The 16,407-nt window shown below is 28.7% G+C and overlaps 3 protein-coding genes across 8 annotated transcripts; 2 read left to right on the top strand and 1 right to left on the bottom strand.

The window, feature by feature from the left end:
* The first annotated feature begins 5,634 nt into the window (after positions 1-5,634).
* Positions 5,635-7,535, top strand: LOC145974413 (enoyl-[acyl-carrier-protein] reductase, mitochondrial). The gene is made up of 5 exons (XM_083104240.1): positions 5,635-6,037; positions 6,135-6,371; positions 6,450-6,671; positions 6,748-6,978; positions 7,057-7,535. Exons 1-5 carry the CDS (start codon positions 5,846-5,848, stop codon positions 7,285-7,287), a joined length of 1,113 nt encoding a protein of 370 aa, XP_082960366.1. The 5' UTR covers positions 5,635-5,845; the 3' UTR covers positions 7,288-7,535.
* Positions 7,265-10,048, bottom strand: Oscp1 (Organic solute carrier partner 1). Its single transcript, XM_083104241.1, has 5 exons — positions 9,949-10,048; positions 9,026-9,315; positions 8,352-8,671; positions 7,997-8,274; positions 7,265-7,922 (listed from the first exon to the last, which is right to left on the bottom strand). The coding sequence occupies exons 2-5, from the start codon at positions 9,135-9,137 to the stop codon at positions 7,559-7,561; spliced, it is 1,074 nt and encodes a 357-aa protein (XP_082960367.1). The 5' UTR covers positions 9,138-9,315; positions 9,949-10,048; the 3' UTR covers positions 7,265-7,558.
* On the top strand, positions 8,984-15,519 carry Atg7 (Autophagy-related 7). 6 transcript variants are annotated; one of them, XM_083104237.1, is made up of 10 exons: positions 10,087-10,332; positions 10,679-10,908; positions 11,101-11,575; positions 11,701-12,020; positions 12,115-12,415; positions 12,683-13,030; positions 13,184-13,299; positions 13,422-13,713; positions 14,000-14,061; positions 14,174-15,519. In XM_083104237.1, exons 2-9 carry the CDS (start codon positions 10,706-10,708, stop codon positions 14,054-14,056), a joined length of 2,112 nt encoding a protein of 703 aa, XP_082960363.1. In that variant the 5' UTR covers positions 10,087-10,332; positions 10,679-10,705; the 3' UTR covers positions 14,057-14,061; positions 14,174-15,519. The 6 variants fall into 6 exon arrangements, with proteins under 6 accessions (XP_082960361.1, XP_082960362.1, XP_082960363.1 ...); XM_083104235.1 differs by lacking the exon at positions 10,087-10,332 and adding an exon at positions 8,984-9,398 and having other exon boundaries at positions 14,000-15,519; XM_083104236.1 differs by lacking the exon at positions 10,087-10,332 and adding an exon at positions 9,965-10,080 and having other exon boundaries at positions 14,000-15,519.
* Positions 15,520-16,407: the final 888 nt, after the last annotated feature.

The following is a 16,407-nucleotide window of genomic DNA, read 5'->3' as shown; positions in this document are numbered from 1 at the left end:
GTTAGAGCATGCGGTTAGGGCACGCGGTTAGGACACGCGGTTAGGGCACGTGACTAAAATATATACATGATTAGGTGAGGTGATGATTAGAAATAGGTTCCTCAAATCTCGAATAATTTTAGTAATCAGGAAGTAGGGTTGTTAAGGCTATTAAGTAAAATCATTAGAATTCTTCTATTAATATTAGGGTTGTTAGGGCTCTTAAGATCATTAGAATTCTGCAATAGTAGGATTGTTAGAGCTATTAAAATTATTAGAATCCTTTAATAATAGAGTTGTTAGGGCTATTAAGTAAGATTCATTCTTTCTTTTAATATTCCAATAATCCTAGGGGTAAATTAAAGTTATTTTAATTAAGTTGAATTTATTTTTAAAAACGTAAAAATAAATATAACATGTTTTAAAAATAAAAATGTTTCAAAAGTGAAATTTAAATTATCAAAATTATCTTGAGAAATATTAAAGAAATTGCATAATTATTAACGTTTAAGAAATCTTAACATGTTATATTTTATTTTAAAACTTAAAAATATATGTGTATTAAATCAAATATAATATTAAATCCAAATGTTAATGCTATCAATATCAAATTATTATATCGATGTTATTAAACATTTGAATAAATGGAATATTATTATTTGATATTGATAGCATTATAAATTTGTAAATTGTAAATTGTAAATTATAAATAGTTATAATTGTATTTTAATTATAATCTAACATTGATATTTTAATTGTAAAATACAATACAATTATGACTACAATTATATTATATGAAATTGTATTTACGATTGTAAATTCTTATGTAAATTACACGAAAAATTATCGAAAGTATACGTATAATGATTATATAATAGTAATTAACATAATAGTAATTCATTAAATTAAAGTATTTGCTTCTGTAGTATATATTTTTGGAATATTCATAAAAGAGTAACTGTTTGTATTTTCATGTCAAAGAGTCATTAATAAATTCGGAAAATTTTTATATAAAATGTAAAAATTCGATGCTAAATTAATGATTAAATATAAGCATTATTAAATTTGTTCGTTACAGAATCGCGAGTCAATTATTATAAATTTAATGATATGCTTTATTCCGTTAGCTATATTTATTTATGAATTCCATACCGCGCGGAACTGAATATTCTTAAAATAAATTATGATTGCGAAAATACCGTGTTCTTTCCGCGTTCTCTTCGCGTCCTTATACAAGATTATCATGTTAACAGAAGAATTTTATCGCTGTCCCTCTCGTCAGATAATATTCCTAAATATTGCTAATTAAATATAAAGAAATGTCGAATAAGAGAGTGAAGATTCGATAAGATTCGTGATAAGTCAACGATTAAATATTAACTTCACAAAATTTAACGATTACCTTATATTATAGAATCGCGAGTTAATTATTATGAATTTAATAATTTATTTTTTCAGTTATATTTGTATTTACGATTTTTTTTTTTCGTATCGGAAAATATTCATAAATAAATTAATAAATTACCGTTGCGAAAACACCGTGTTTTTCTCGCGTTCTTTTTCGCGTTCTTAAACGAGATTGTCGTTTTAATAAAAGAGTTATCATTGTTCCTTCCGTTAAATAAACTTTAATGAAAGTTGCGTGGCTCGTACCACCGAGGAGTCAAAACGATTTTCATCATGGAGAATTATTTCTCACCGGTTCTTGTGAAATCCATTCGCGACGTCTAGTTCGGTGCCCTGTTAAAAATTGGGAATTTTTATTGTAAGATTGAAGGAACTAATCTCAGGTTTTCCTGGCAATTTCCGAAAGCAATGATTTTGGTAGTAATTCAACGACGATACGCTTCTTTAACGTCGAATTAATTTAAATAATATATATTTAGATGAGAGAAATGTATCTCTTCTTTTCTTCGTTAAAAATGTTCTATCATTACTAGGATTGGTATTATTATTGTCTATATATATAATGCCAGAAAGATTTAATAGATTAAATATGGATATAGCGTTGTGTATAAATTTTAGTTTTTCAAGTAATTTCATATTGTAATTAATTTGTATAAATTTTTTGATAAAAATGATTACGAACGAATATATTTTTAATTAATATAATTTATCTCTTGAAAAATTATTTCTAGGTGCTGGGGATATTAACATTAATTTTTAGTTTCTTTTAAGAAACTATTTGCAGTTATTGGACATCCATTGCCATTTTGAAATATTAGTTTTTAGGTATATACCATTTTATATATATGTATAATAAAATACATGCACAAATTCACGTATCCAAAATATTTTTATAATTTTTAATAATGTTATATATTATATATACGCGAAATTATACATGAATGTTACATAAAATGTGCGAATACTTGAAAATTTAGAGACGAATCGAATGGATACCCTTATATCAGTAAGATATTGATTAAAAGAAAAAAAAATTATTAATTTAAACGTTACAAGAATAAGAATCTAGATAATTAATCTAGAATTAATTATATATTTAAAATTATTTCATTAATTTTATTTTGAACATTATTCGAATTGAAATTTTTTAAATCTTGCTGTTATCGGGTTCGATTCGTCTCGCGCGCGCAGACGGTACCCCAAATTATGTGTTCGTACATTTAACACAAACTCCAATAATGCATGTATTTTATTATTTATAAATATAATCGTTCGTAATCACATTTCAATGACAAAGGTTATATCCATTTAATTTTCAATAAAGAAATATATTTCTTAGTAATGGAAGAACATGTTTTCTGACGTGAATATCAATTTCGTGAATTGAAAATAATGACGAGGAATAATTGTCTTTGATTTAATACTGATATCATTGCTATCGGGAATAGTCCGGAAGATCCAGGATTCGTTCCCTCCTACGATGGAATTCCCGACGTTCAACGGATCACTTAACTTTTCTTCGCAGATTGATCTTGCGAAATCTGATGTAGAAACAAGATGTTAATTGTTCTCCATTTTTAAGATCGCTCCTCTTTTTATCGGATTACCAGTATGTCACTCGCGTATCTGCAATTGAATATTTTGAATATTATCGATTTATTTATTCGTCGCGTTTTATCGCGAATTTTAAATCGCGATTTATCTTATAAAAATTTGCAAGTAAATCGGTCGGTGAATTGTATATTCGCAAACATTACAGACCTCAAATGATTGTTGGAATATTTTTTATTTTCTATACTTACGTGATAATAATTATATCGCGCTCGTGTCTATTGAGAGCTTCGATTATTATATTATAAAAATTATACGTATCGCGATCAAATATTCCGCATATTATAGACTTATTTATTCGTCGCGTTTTCCCGTAAATTCGAGTCGCGATTTATCTTATAAAGATTCGCAATTGACTCGGACAGTATTCGTTAATATTACAGACATCAAATTGTCTGTCAAAATATCTTCGCATTTATGTGATAACTATATCGCGCGCGATTATAATGTCTATTGAGGCGCTTCGATTATTATATTATAAAAGGTATACATATCACAATCGGATATTCCGAATATTATCGATTTATTTATTCGTCGCGTTTTCTCGGGAATTTTAAATCGCGATTTATCTTATAATTTAATCGTTGACTTATACATTGAAGCTTTATTTATCTTTCCACGTCTTTGAATATTGTTTTTGATAGTTCGTGCAAAATGTTGGTAGTGCAAATATTTTCTTCTATAATTTAAAAGACGATCGATAACTTTATTAATGACTGTTTTAAACTTGATTCTTTACATTATTTAAATCTTATTAAACTCTACAATTACATCGATTATTAGAGGGACTTTGAAAATCATTCGTTCTTTTATTTTCTATTATACGTGGCCACAACGTGATTTTTAATTATATTTTAAAGCTTATAGAGCTCATTTCATCTTATTCAGCTAATCATGCGCGAAATAGGATATGTATTTTATTCTCAATCGTGAAATTCGTATAAAGTCGCGTATTAATCGCAAATAAATCGAACAGTGAATTTTATGTTCATAAACAATACGGATCACAAATGTTTGCCAAAATATCTTCGTCTGTCATTATTTGTGTGATAATAATTATATCGCACGCGTGTCTATTGATAGTTTCGATTATCATATTATAAAAATTATGCGTATCTCGCAATCGAATATTCCGATTATTGTCGATTTATTTATTCGTCGCGTTTTCTCGCGAATTTTAAATCGCGGTTTATTTAGTAATTTAATTGTTGATTTCGAAGTTTATTCTATCTTTTCATTTTGAATATTTCCTTTGATAACCTATACAAAATGCGCCAGTAATGCAAATACTTTCTTTTACAATCGAAGAAACGATCAATAATTTTATTAATGACTCTTTTGATCACGATTATTTACGTTATATAAAACTTATTAAATTCTATTATTGCATATCTATTATTAATAATAAATGTCGCGTAATTAATCTTCGCTGATCAGTCTCGTCTGGACTATGTAAAAATTTTTAGTAAATTTTATATTATACGTATATTTTGGACATTTTCGTATAATAAATTATTCCATGTAATAAATTATTTTGTATTAAATTTCGAATTATATTTTATGTTAAATTTATATTATATTTTGTCATATATTTTATAATATGTATTTAGCATAAAAATATTATGTTGGTATGAAAATTATAATAAAAATATATAAAAAATAATGTTAGCTATATCAAAATGGAACATATGAATTCTTTATATTTTATATAAAGGAAGAGACTTAAAATATTTTGCAACATCTATATTTTTCGAGTCTTAATTATAAAAACTTCAGAAGAATCAGTGATTAATTTGACAAATTCTATACATGTATTAATAATTAAATTTTTAAATAATTAAAAAAATGATTGATAAATATCAAAGATCAGTTTACTGCTAATTAAGAAGATTTATAGAAATACGGTTAAAAATGTTTTTATCCCACAGCAGGCATTTTGTGTTTTGTAAATAAAAAGATATGACAATGAATATAGAAAAATATTTATTTCATCTTTGAATATTACAATATCTTTCGCGATTGAATAATTTATTTACTATCAATTTACATACATAAGTATCTTGTTATACAAGCCTGGTGCCACTGGCATTTCGTGCACATAGCACGGAACAAAACCAGAAATTGTGCACATTATATATTACCCTCTAAGAATATTCATGGACATTGGCTTTGTAGTTCATGTCCACGTTTTCAATGTCCATAGAGGGAGTATCGCTTTCAGGGATCATAAAGTCACTAGATATACAAAGTACCGCAATCCATAAGACTCAATGTATAAGGATTTGGAGCCAAAATGGACGCCAAAAAGTACAAGTGCACACTTTTGTTACGTATGTATGTACACTTTAAGTGCAATTTTCTAACCTGTATGTGAAATCTGAGAAGCATTCGTGACTAGATTGTTGCGTAAAAGGATATAGAAATCAAAGCGAAAAAGGTTTTCGTTTATTTCGCATCCCAAAAAGCGAAAATAACAACAAAAAATGCAAAAAATGGCTGAAATTAATTGCCAAAACTACATTATCATTAAGGGGTCATGTAAATATATAATTTGAATGAACCGCTTATTGGAGCCAAAATGGCGAATGATTGCGGTACTTTGTATATCTAGTGACTTTAAGGGATCACCTAAAAGCAGGCCATGACACCTCTCAGTTTTCTCTCTGCCTATAGCTTTTCTCTGACAAGAGAGAAATTGATATTTAAATTTAGGTTTTCAATAAGATATATAATTCTTGAAAGTTTAAATTTTCGCATTTCGCAAAATATTGATGATTGCTAGAGTAATTTGACATTATCTTATCAATGCGCTTAACGTTATCAAATGTCAAGAGCGTGATTCATCAATATGATTATGTATGGAGGCAAATTGGCTTTATTGACTTCACGATCAGTCAAAAGTAGATTGATGAGCATTCGAGAAATGAGTGCAGCAATTAACGCCGATTGCGTAAAATCTCTATTGTATAAAGAGTATGGCGATCCCATCGAGGTTCTTCAAGTAACCACTCAAACGGTAGAACAACCAGCAAGCGATCAAGTAAATGTCATTATTGTACTAGTTAAACCCTGTCAGTTTTTTCTGCCACTATTTTCACTAATTGTTACATAATTTAATTGTCTTTTTTACGATATAGGTATCTGTAAAATGGCTATTGGCCCCAGTGAACCCAGCTGACATAAATACGATACAAGGAAAATATCCTAGCAAACCTCCATTACCAGCAGTACCAGGAAATGAAGGGGTTGGAGAGATAGTAGCAGTTGGTTCCAATGTGCAAACTTTGCGCATTGGAGATAAAGTGGTGCCAAATGGTCCCAATTTTGGAACATGGAGAACATTGGCTAATTATAATTTTAAAGATGTTATGAAAGTATGTATTATTCTTACAACACCTTGTAGCATATTATATTTGCCGCTTGTGTTATTCCTCAGCCTCTGATTTTGACAGATGCAGAGTGATGTTGATCTAGTTGCAGCTAGTATGATGAATGTGAATCCGTGTACAGCGTACAGAATGCTGAAAGATTTTGTTCCACTAAAGCCTGGAGATACTGTGATACAAAATGGTGGTAACTCTGCAGTTGGTCAATTGGTCATTCAATTATGTAATGTATGGAATTACAAGTCTGTCAGTGTTGTTAGAGATAGACCAAATATACAGGAATTGAAGGTACAGATTATTGTAATCGTAATAATTTTCCTATAGTATTATATACTGTACACATAATATAACAAACTCTATTCAGAATCAACTGGCAAGCTTAGGGGCGGACGAAGTTTTGACCGAAGATGAAGTTCGAGGTACACAAATATTCAAAAGTAAAAAATTACCCACACCTCGATTAGCTCTCAACTGCATTGGTGGGCAGAGTGCGCACGAAGTATTGAGACATCTCGCTCAAGATGGTATTATGGTGACTTATGGAGGCATGTCTAGGGAGCCATTGACCATACCAATATCTGCGCTTATTTTTAAAGTAATCATAAACTATCTAGCAAATTGTACAAACATTGCAAAAGATAAAAAATATAATTTATACCATATATATTTGCAGAATATATCGTTTAAAGGATTTTGGATGACAGCTTGGACGCAAGCAAATACAGAATCTCAGGAAAGAGATGATATGTTTAAAGATCTAGCGACTCTCTTTAGAGATAAAAAGCTGCAGCCACCACCACATAAATTGGTACCCTTCTGCGAGTATCAAGAAGCTATCAGTAAAGCGCTCAGTTTCGATGGTAAAACGGGTATAAAATACATTTTAGATTTGACGAAATCTTAAAATTGTTTTATGCAGTTGTACATACAAAGTCTGTTTTTTGTATCAGATCTTTCACCAATGCATTTAAAATCGTTGCAATATTTTGTAATATATGCGTAATGTTTTATATGATTCGCATAAACTGATGTACTTTTTGTAAAATAGGGGAATCTTGTGGGTTCTTTATATAGAAATGTATTTATCTTTAGCAAAAATACCGGGAATGTATAAATATGTGGGAAAAATATAGAACAAATAATTGCGATGCAGATTTCGTCAGTTAAAATTCGAATTATTCGATCTCGTCAAGAAGATCCAGCAAATCCATGCTGCGTTTTAAAGTTTCATGCTCGTCCTCGAAAAAATCCGCGTATACATTGTCGAGTTTAGCTTTATAATCCTCGTTCAATTTCGGCTTTTCATTTCCTACGTTATTTCGTTTAGTATTGTTTGCTTCAGCATCGATTTCCTTATTCGCGTTATTTATATTCTCCTCGTCTACATTTGAAAGTAGATTAAGCGTGAATGGTCTCTCATAATTGGTCTCTTCAGTCCCGAGCTGAACAGCCAGCATACCTAGTTCTGCTTTCGCCCCGCAATCTTTCAAGAACTGTTGACTATCTCGCCTTCCCATTACACCGTATGTCGGCAAGTATCTAGTACATAATGAAATAATTATTATTAGCAGCACAACGTTATATAATCGAATATTGGATACTCTTTGTCTTACATGTTCTTGCCTAATAATGTTTTTCTATCACCAAAAGTGTCAAAGGATCCGCCGCCGTACGTTTCAGGGCTCACGTCCTTCAACTTCATGGCTCCTAGAGTATCTCTGTGCTCCATGTATCTCTCATTGTACCCATGAGGCGTGAGGTTGAAGCTGGCGTCCTCATTCTGTAGACCACGACGCAGGAGAATTGAGACTCGCACGTGATGTGATTCCAGTTCCTTCAGACAGTTCTCCCGCGCATTCCAGATCTCTTCAAAAGTCAGACATCCATAGAACTGCCCGTTGGAAAGGAGTTGGATTAGTTCATCGTTGGTTCTTTGTACATCCCGTTAAAGATATGAGATATACTCACGTCAACGACCATCTCCTGTACCAGGGTGACACACTTTTGCGCATTTACATCGCTGACCATGTCGCGTATCGCATCGATGTGATTCAAAATAATGAGAATGACTTCCCTGGGTCCAGTAGCTGCCTTTAATTGATACTTGACCATCATAATCATCAGGTCGAATAGTTTGTCCATACTAGTCCTGTCTAGCTTCATAATGGACGAGAGAACGACACTTTCCAAGGTGGTGCGTAAATGTGACACACCGATCATCGGCGACTCCATGAATATCGACGACAATATCTTGGGATTGAGCAAAGCGGCGGTTACCTCGTCCAATACTGTTATTAATTTATAATTAAATTAGCGCATTTTAGCGAAATATAAATATCTATAAAATCTTCCTAAATTAATATTATACATTAAGATCATAGAGCGTATAAAAAAATTAATAAATATTCATCAAACTCAACATTAACTTCAAGGAATAATAATATAATAAAATAAAATATTTAAAATTGAAATATTTAAAGATATTTAAGAAAATTATATATATAAATAAATATATATGAGATACAATTAAATAAAAGATTTTTTATAAGATTAAAAAAATTCATTATACACATTATATAAAAGTGCATAGTGCAAAACATATATTTATATCTTCGAAATATTTTAAGCGTGCGCGGCCTTGCCTTGTATTGTTTTGTCGGCGTCGATTTTTTGCGCCTTCAACCTCTGTCGCAAAACATACAGCATTTCACCGCCCATATTTAAATACAAAATAGGTGTCGAATGTAGAGACATTTTTTTCACGTAGGAGCACGATTCTTCCTTCGACGATTGTTAGGACGATACATCGGACAAGTACACAAGTAGTAAAGAGCGAAGAAATTGGTGCGTCGTCTTGACAACGTAAATGTACATAATACTTCCCATTGTTGCGATCGGTACCGAGACTGCGCGAAAAAATTCGCGTGCGAATCTACAAGATTAACATTAATAATCTATTCGAATTTTTGTTCGAGAAAATTTGGAATTTCATATAGAATACATAAAATTTCACAGGTAAATCTTGCGAATGTCTTTCTATATACAACAGCTGTTTCTATAAGTATGTATATGTCAGGCTTTATGTATATTTTTTTCATATCTGATATGTTCTTTCATTTCGAAATTTCGCGATAAAAGATATTAAAGATAATCTTATGATTTTCTTTTTTTTGAAAAAAATAAATCATTATTCAATTATCAATTATTCTTTGAAAGAGTTTTTATTACATTATTCTTTGTTTCTTTTTGTTAAAATATAATTATATTTTTATTCTTATTATTTAAATAAAAAACTCTGTCATATATGTATAAGTATTCAATAACTAAAATTTATTCTTTAATGAAAAGTTCACAATAATTATAAATAACATTAAACATGCTGTTGAGATAAAACCTTAAGAAATAAATTTCTTCTTTCAAAATTAAATCAATAAATATTAGCAAGATTACAATTAGTCATGATGCAATCATAAAAAGTATAGTGTAATAATTAATATTAATAAGATTAATTGTTCTTAAATTTTTCCTAAAAAAGATTCTGAAGAATAAATAAAGAGTTTTTCACAGATAAATTTTGCGAATGTATATTCTCTTATACAACAGCTGTTTATCTTTTCATGTCTGAAGTTAGTCACTTTCGCGATTGAACACATGTAATACGTTAACCTGAAAAATACCTAACTTCAGATAGAAAGACGTACGTAATACGCAGCATACGAATGTAACACGTAACAACGTGTGTTTTTTCGTAAATATTCGTCTTTATTCATTGAATATGCTCTCTTTTTGCACTTATTTTTAGTATAATTATATAAGAATAATGAGTTGAGTGTTGATATTGTTTGCTTTACAAGGACATATCTGATACGTATATTTTTGTTGATGTCAATTTGTAGTTGTAAAAAATAGATTTTGGAAGTGTATAAGTCACACGCTATCAAAATATAAGGTCTGCTATATTTTTCAACGCAATTTATAATTTAAGAGATTTTTAGAAACGCTGATGTGTCGTCATATTTAACATTTAATCTAAATTTGCTTCAATTTGTAGAAAAGAACATTTTTCCATATTTATAACATAATTTTTGTAACAAAAAGATATGTTTTTTAGATTAATCTGTATGTATATTTTAAAATATATCTAGCAAATGTTACTTATAACAAAAAATATATAATACAATTAATTTATAATAAATTATAAATTTATAATAAATTTATAATAAAATATAATTAATTTATAATATAATTTAATTTATAATATAAATGTATTTATATCATGTTTTTAAAATTTTCAGAATAAAATAAATCATTAAATACCAAAGATGACATCTGAAGTGGTAAAATTTAGAAAGTTGAACACAGTGATGAATGAAACATTTTGGGCAAAATTTACAGAATTAAAAATAGATAAATTGAAATTAGATGAAGAGTCTAAGATACATTTATGGGCAAGTTTCGATCTTGATGAGTATGTAGATGATGGAGCAACTACTCCATTTACACTTAATTGTACATCATTTAATGAGTGAGTATTATACAAATATAAGAATGAAGGTTTTCCATCTTTTTATAAAAAATAGATTAATTTACTTTTAAATTTATTTTTCAATACAATTTGCATCTGTAGTATTATTTATCTGTAGTAATATTTAGTCATTAACAATAATATAAATTGTATGTTAAATATCAGAATAAGCTTCATTTAGATGAGTTTCAGAAATTTGGATACAACTTCTCACAATTCGGGAGTAGCTTGCTACGGATATATGATTAATACAAATACTTATGAAGCATTTAGACAGATAAATCATGAAGAGTTTATTGACACTATGGGCAAATGCGTTATCGATAGCATCATAGATGGCACAGCTTTGCAAGAGCCTTGGCGTCTCTCGATATTCTTTATGATTGCATATTCAGATCTGAAAAAGTATCGATATCTTTATTGGGTTGCCCATCCGACTCCTTTCACATTGCCAGAAATTCGTTTGATTAAATCAAAGTCCATATATGTTGAATTTACAAGTAGTCAAATAGATAAATTGCGAAAAGGCTTCCTTCATTTGGATGCAAAATCAAAGAACTTTTTTACAGTTTTTGTATCTGAAAAGGATGATTTAAGCATTGATGATTTGTCAAAAGGAGTGGAATATGTAAAATTAAACACTAATAGCAGTGGAGATCCAAAACAGGTATAGTTTCATGAACTTATTTATTTTTATTTTTTTTTGTTCGTTACTGTTCATTTCGTTCGTTTATCGAATAAGACACGTACTGTAACTAGTAATTAATTAAATTTGTCTTTAATATTATTCAGGAAGGGAGTAAAGTGTATTTTGTATTTTATGATCCTTGGGCAACTGCAGAACCTGGATGGCCCTTGCGAAACCTTTTGTGCCTATTATTGTGGCATTGCCCTACATATTGTTTGACACACAATATTAAAGTCTTAGCTATAAAGAATACATTTGAGGAAGGTCTGCGAGATCTTGTATTTACACTTAAAATCAAAGCTAAGGACGTGGAAAGTATAAGGAAAGCTATTTCTGAGGATCATTTAGTAGGTTGGGAAACTAATACACATGGAAAAATGGGTCCAAATATAGATATTTTATCCAACTCCATGAATCCTATCAAGTAAAAATTCTTTGAATTCATTGAATTAACCAGCATTGAATTAACCAGCATTGACATAGATATTCATGAATATTATATTTATATGTTACACTAGATTATCAGATGCAGCGGTCAATTTAAATTTGAAATTGATGAAATGGCGTCTTGTCCCTAATCTAAATTTGGAAAAGATCACTAGTCTAAAATGCCTTCTGTTGGGTGCTGGTACATTAGGATGTTCTGTAGCGAGATTACTCCTTGGCTGGGGTATTACTACTATAACATTCGTAGACGGCTCCAATGTCTCTTATACTAATACAGTACGTCAGAGTCTATACACATATGCAGATGCGATGGAACATCGATTCAAAGCGCTTGCCGCGAGAGATGCTTTACTCGAAATACGTCCTAACATGGAAAGTGTACTTTTATCAAATTTATGTGTTTATATGATAATATTTTGATGAAGAAAAAATGTATACAAAAATAATTTCATAATAATATGTATAATAATCTCTTGTGACTTTATTTTTTAAATCTATTAAAATATAAATATATGAGACATACTTTTACACATATATAACATATATATATATATATATATATATATATATATATATATATATATATATCATTTATATGTATACTTTATTGAAATTTAATCTTTAATTTGAATCTTCTAGAACGTGGACGGTGTGGTTTTGGATATTCCTATGCCAGGTCACGTGGTCGGCGAAAGCATGATGGAAACAACCAAGAAAGCTGTGAGCAAATTGGAAGATCTCATAAGCTATCACGATGTGGTGTTCTTGTTATTGGACTCGCGTGAAGCCAGATGGCTACCAACCCTCTTATGTGCCAGAATGTATAAAATAGCCATTAATGCTGCTTTAGGCTTTGATTCGTATACAGTACAACGGCATGGCACGCGTATTCTTTCCGGCTCTGTCGCACCCAATCTAACGATACAAAATCCTACAGGACAAGATCTTGGATGTTATTTTTGTAATGATGTAACTCAACCCGGAAATGTGAGTATGTGTGTGTGTGTGTGTGTGTGTGTGTTTTATTTCAAACATATTCGGTTTTTAAATATTTAACATGTGAAAATATAAAATTGGTATATGATAATTTAAAACATATAATGTTTTTTAATTCTATGATATTTTTCATTTTTATTCTAGTCACAAACGGACAGAACACTTGATCAACAATGTACCGTCAGTCGACCGGGTTTATCGCAAATCGCTGCAGGTTTAGCAGTTGAATTACTCATAGCCATAACACAACATCCAGAAGGGTAAGTTACATATATTATATAAATTTTGTTTCCATAAAATTATTATTATAATATTCAATCTATTTTTACATATAGATCTTGTATAAAACATTTATATTCATCTGCTTTTATGTAATTTCAAGAATTTCAGCTAGGGCGTTTATGAATAACGATAGTAATGATTGTCAAGCGAATAGTTCGTCGATAGGATTATTAGGTGGCATACCTCATACAATACGAGGTTCGCTTTGGAATTATGAAACGAAACTGACAGTCACACACAGATTTCCATTCTGTACGGCTTGTTCTGCACCTTTAATTCAAGAGTCTTGCCTGCGTGGTTTTGATTTCATACTCGACGCTTGCAATGTACCAAACTATCTTGAAAAATTATCAGGACTTGAAGAAATACTGAAAAGACCAGATTTGGATGAGGTATGTATTGATTAACCGATTAAATATTAACATTTTAAGAATATAAATATATACAAAAATATAAATATAAAATATTTTGAACATTCTTTTGAATCGACTTATAAAATTTTTTATAATCACAGTTTATAATATTTACATTAAAATATTTATATTTGTACTATTTTAAATTAGAATTCCTAAAAATTAATTAAATTAGAATTTCTAAATATTCTAATTTTGCGTTTGATTTTATATTATATATATACATACATATATCATATATACATATATATCTTTTAATTTTAAGTTATGTTACACAATGGACAGTTCAAGTGAAGATGAAGAGGCAAAAACTATAATTTAAATGATGTAAGTAGAAAGTGGAAAAATTCACATAAAAAACATAATTTAGATACAAACTATTTGCACTGTTTATATATAAAAATGATATATGATATTTATATATGTACAAAATATAAAGAAAGATAACATCCAATGGATTTCATCAAAGTAACACACATATTCTATAAAATCAAAAGCTTTAAATACAAAAATTTGTTAATACATAAGAAAGATATATTGTGAGTAAAAAAGTCTGCTTTTTTAATTTTGCATTTTACTTATAGTTGATGCATCATGCACATTTATATGTATGTTTACTTCAAAGCTTTATGTGTATTATTAACACATTGATTTCTATATGCATTTTTTAAATATCATAATTTTTATATTGCAAATAATGTTTACAAAACAAAAAACTTTTAATTTTAGTTTTTTTTAATTTAGTTTTATAATGAATTTTTTTGAATATATATAAGAGCTGATTCAATAGAAAATATATATAAATTATGTAATAACATATATATGTAACAACATAATTCTCAGATTATTGCTAAAATGTTAAAGAATAACTATCGTAATCTTTAATCAATGTTGTTCATTTTATCGTTTCATAAAATATTTCTTGTACATTGGTTTTCTATGTCATATTTTTATTAAGATGTACCTATGAGAATTTACATTTGTAAAAATGGCATATATATAGCAAAGTTCGAAAATATTTTCAAATAAATCACATCAGTGTTTCTCACATCTTAAATATTATATCACTAAAAATAAATTATTAAATATTATTATTAATTATTATAAGTATTATGTCACTAAAAATAAACTATTCATGCAAACATTATAAGCTTAACTAATTATTTTCTTCTTTTTTATTCGATTAATCAAGAAATAGAATTTTCAGAGAATTGTGTTTCAAACAATATTTTTTTATAACATGAAAAATTAATCATTGCTAAAAATTCTTCCTTTTTCGTCTTTTTTTATTATCCGAACCGTGATTTTATAACTATTACAATTACATTTTTTTTTTTTATATGAATACACACCTGCTTTTCCCCGGAAAATTTTTCGAATTTTTCTATTATCGCATATCACATATTATATATTATCTTTTTATTATAATGAACATAATATATATAAATATATGAATGTTCTCGCGATCGGTTTTGCCTAAAATATATATTTATTCTTCTCACTGCCAATTCTATTTCTTTTCTGTTTCGTCGACTACGGCTATTTTGTTGCAACAGCTGTAAAGAAAACTATAAGAATTTCGGCAAATAGATGTATGTCAACAGTTATATCGATAGGAAAATGTCAACATTCATGACAATTCGATTATTTACATTCGAAATATTTTTAACCGAAATATTTTTCCTCTTCTTTTCTTTATTTCTATTGATTGAATATTATATATATTAAAATTGTGAAATATATGTAACTATGAAAATTTTAATAAAAAAATGTTCTTTGTAATAATTATTAGAAACACAATTTTACAATATAATTATTAGAAACACAATTCTACAATATAATATATATTATACAAATATATATCTTTTGAGATAAGAAGCGATAAGTCCAGAAATTGACCGAACTTTATGCGTGATGAAGAATTTACTTATCTATTAAGGTGTTCACGAAAATTCCGATTTCGTATCGGAGTCTATACCTCAATATGTATGAATAATCCGTTATCATATCTTTTTTTAGATAAAAACAGAGTCTTTGAAAGAATTTCACGTAAAATCCGATTTATTCATTATTTATCTTTGCATTTATAATTATAAAAATAAAGATTATAAAGAGAAGAGAATTTTTTCATGGACATATCTCGACATACACTTTAGTGTTACGATTCCAAAAGTATATACTGAAATATAGTGAAATAATTTATATGCATGAATAATCTCTGTTATATCTCTGTGTATATTATTGACTTATACCCCTATAAGTAGAATGACCGCATTTTTTCGTATGCGACTAAGCAACGAGGAGAAAAGTAGGACATTGCCATTTTTGGCAAAAAGAGCAAAATCAGAGACAAAGTCTTAATTTTATTTAATTATAATTATATTGTCCTTAATTATAATTATGTGTTTTTTTTCTTCTTTCGAAAATCAAAATAATTTAGACATCTTTTATTATCAAGTATAAGCACTTGGATATGTTCACTGAATGTATACGATACATTCCGCGTGCGCGTTTTTTCACGTATGTAAATATTGCCGAAAATAAACTAGGACAATGTAAGCGTTAAGCGATACGACTCAAAGTTTTCGAGGTTCTAACAAGCCAAGTCAAACAGAACAAAGTATATATCTACGCCTCTTTAATCATCATATATTATATAAATGCGAAACTAGG

This window comes from Camponotus vicinus, unplaced genomic scaffold (assembly GCF_025532165.1).
Source record: "Camponotus vicinus isolate PSW18456_S1 unplaced genomic scaffold, iyCamVici1.0 SCAF_7, whole genome shotgun sequence".
NCBI classification, from domain to species: domain Eukaryota; kingdom Metazoa; phylum Arthropoda; class Insecta; order Hymenoptera; family Formicidae; genus Camponotus; species Camponotus vicinus.
The sequence above is the reverse complement of the archived record's forward strand: the minus strand, read 5'-3'. Positions and strand labels throughout refer to the sequence as shown.

Coding starts and splice junctions, on each gene's coding strand:
- Atg7 (XM_083104235.1), top strand. CDS start 10,706: ATGACATCTGAAGTGGTAAAATTTAGAAAGTTGAACACAGTGATGAAT. Junction 12,416..12,682: donor TCGAAATACGTCCTAACATG/GAAAGTGTACTT, acceptor TGAATCTTCTAG/AACGTGGACGGTGTGGTTTT. Junction 13,300..13,421: donor ATAACACAACATCCAGAAGG/GTAAGTTACATA, acceptor TGTAATTTCAAG/AATTTCAGCTAGGGCGTTTA.
- Oscp1 (XM_083104241.1), bottom strand. CDS start 9,137: ATGTCTCTACATTCGACACCTATTTTGTATTTAAATATGGGCGGTGAA. Junction 8,275..8,351: donor TACAGGAGATGGTCGTTGAC/GTGAGTATATCT, acceptor TCCAACGGGCAG/TTCTATGGATGTCTGACTTT. Junction 7,923..7,996: donor ACATTATTAGGCAAGAACAT/GTAAGACAAAGA, acceptor ATTATGTACTAG/ATACTTGCCGACATACGGTG.
- LOC145974413 (XM_083104240.1), top strand. CDS start 5,846: ATGATTATGTATGGAGGCAAATTGGCTTTATTGACTTCACGATCAGTC. Junction 6,372..6,449: donor ATTTTAAAGATGTTATGAAA/GTATGTATTATT, acceptor TGATTTTGACAG/ATGCAGAGTGATGTTGATCT. Junction 6,672..6,747: donor CAAATATACAGGAATTGAAG/GTACAGATTATT, acceptor AACTCTATTCAG/AATCAACTGGCAAGCTTAGG.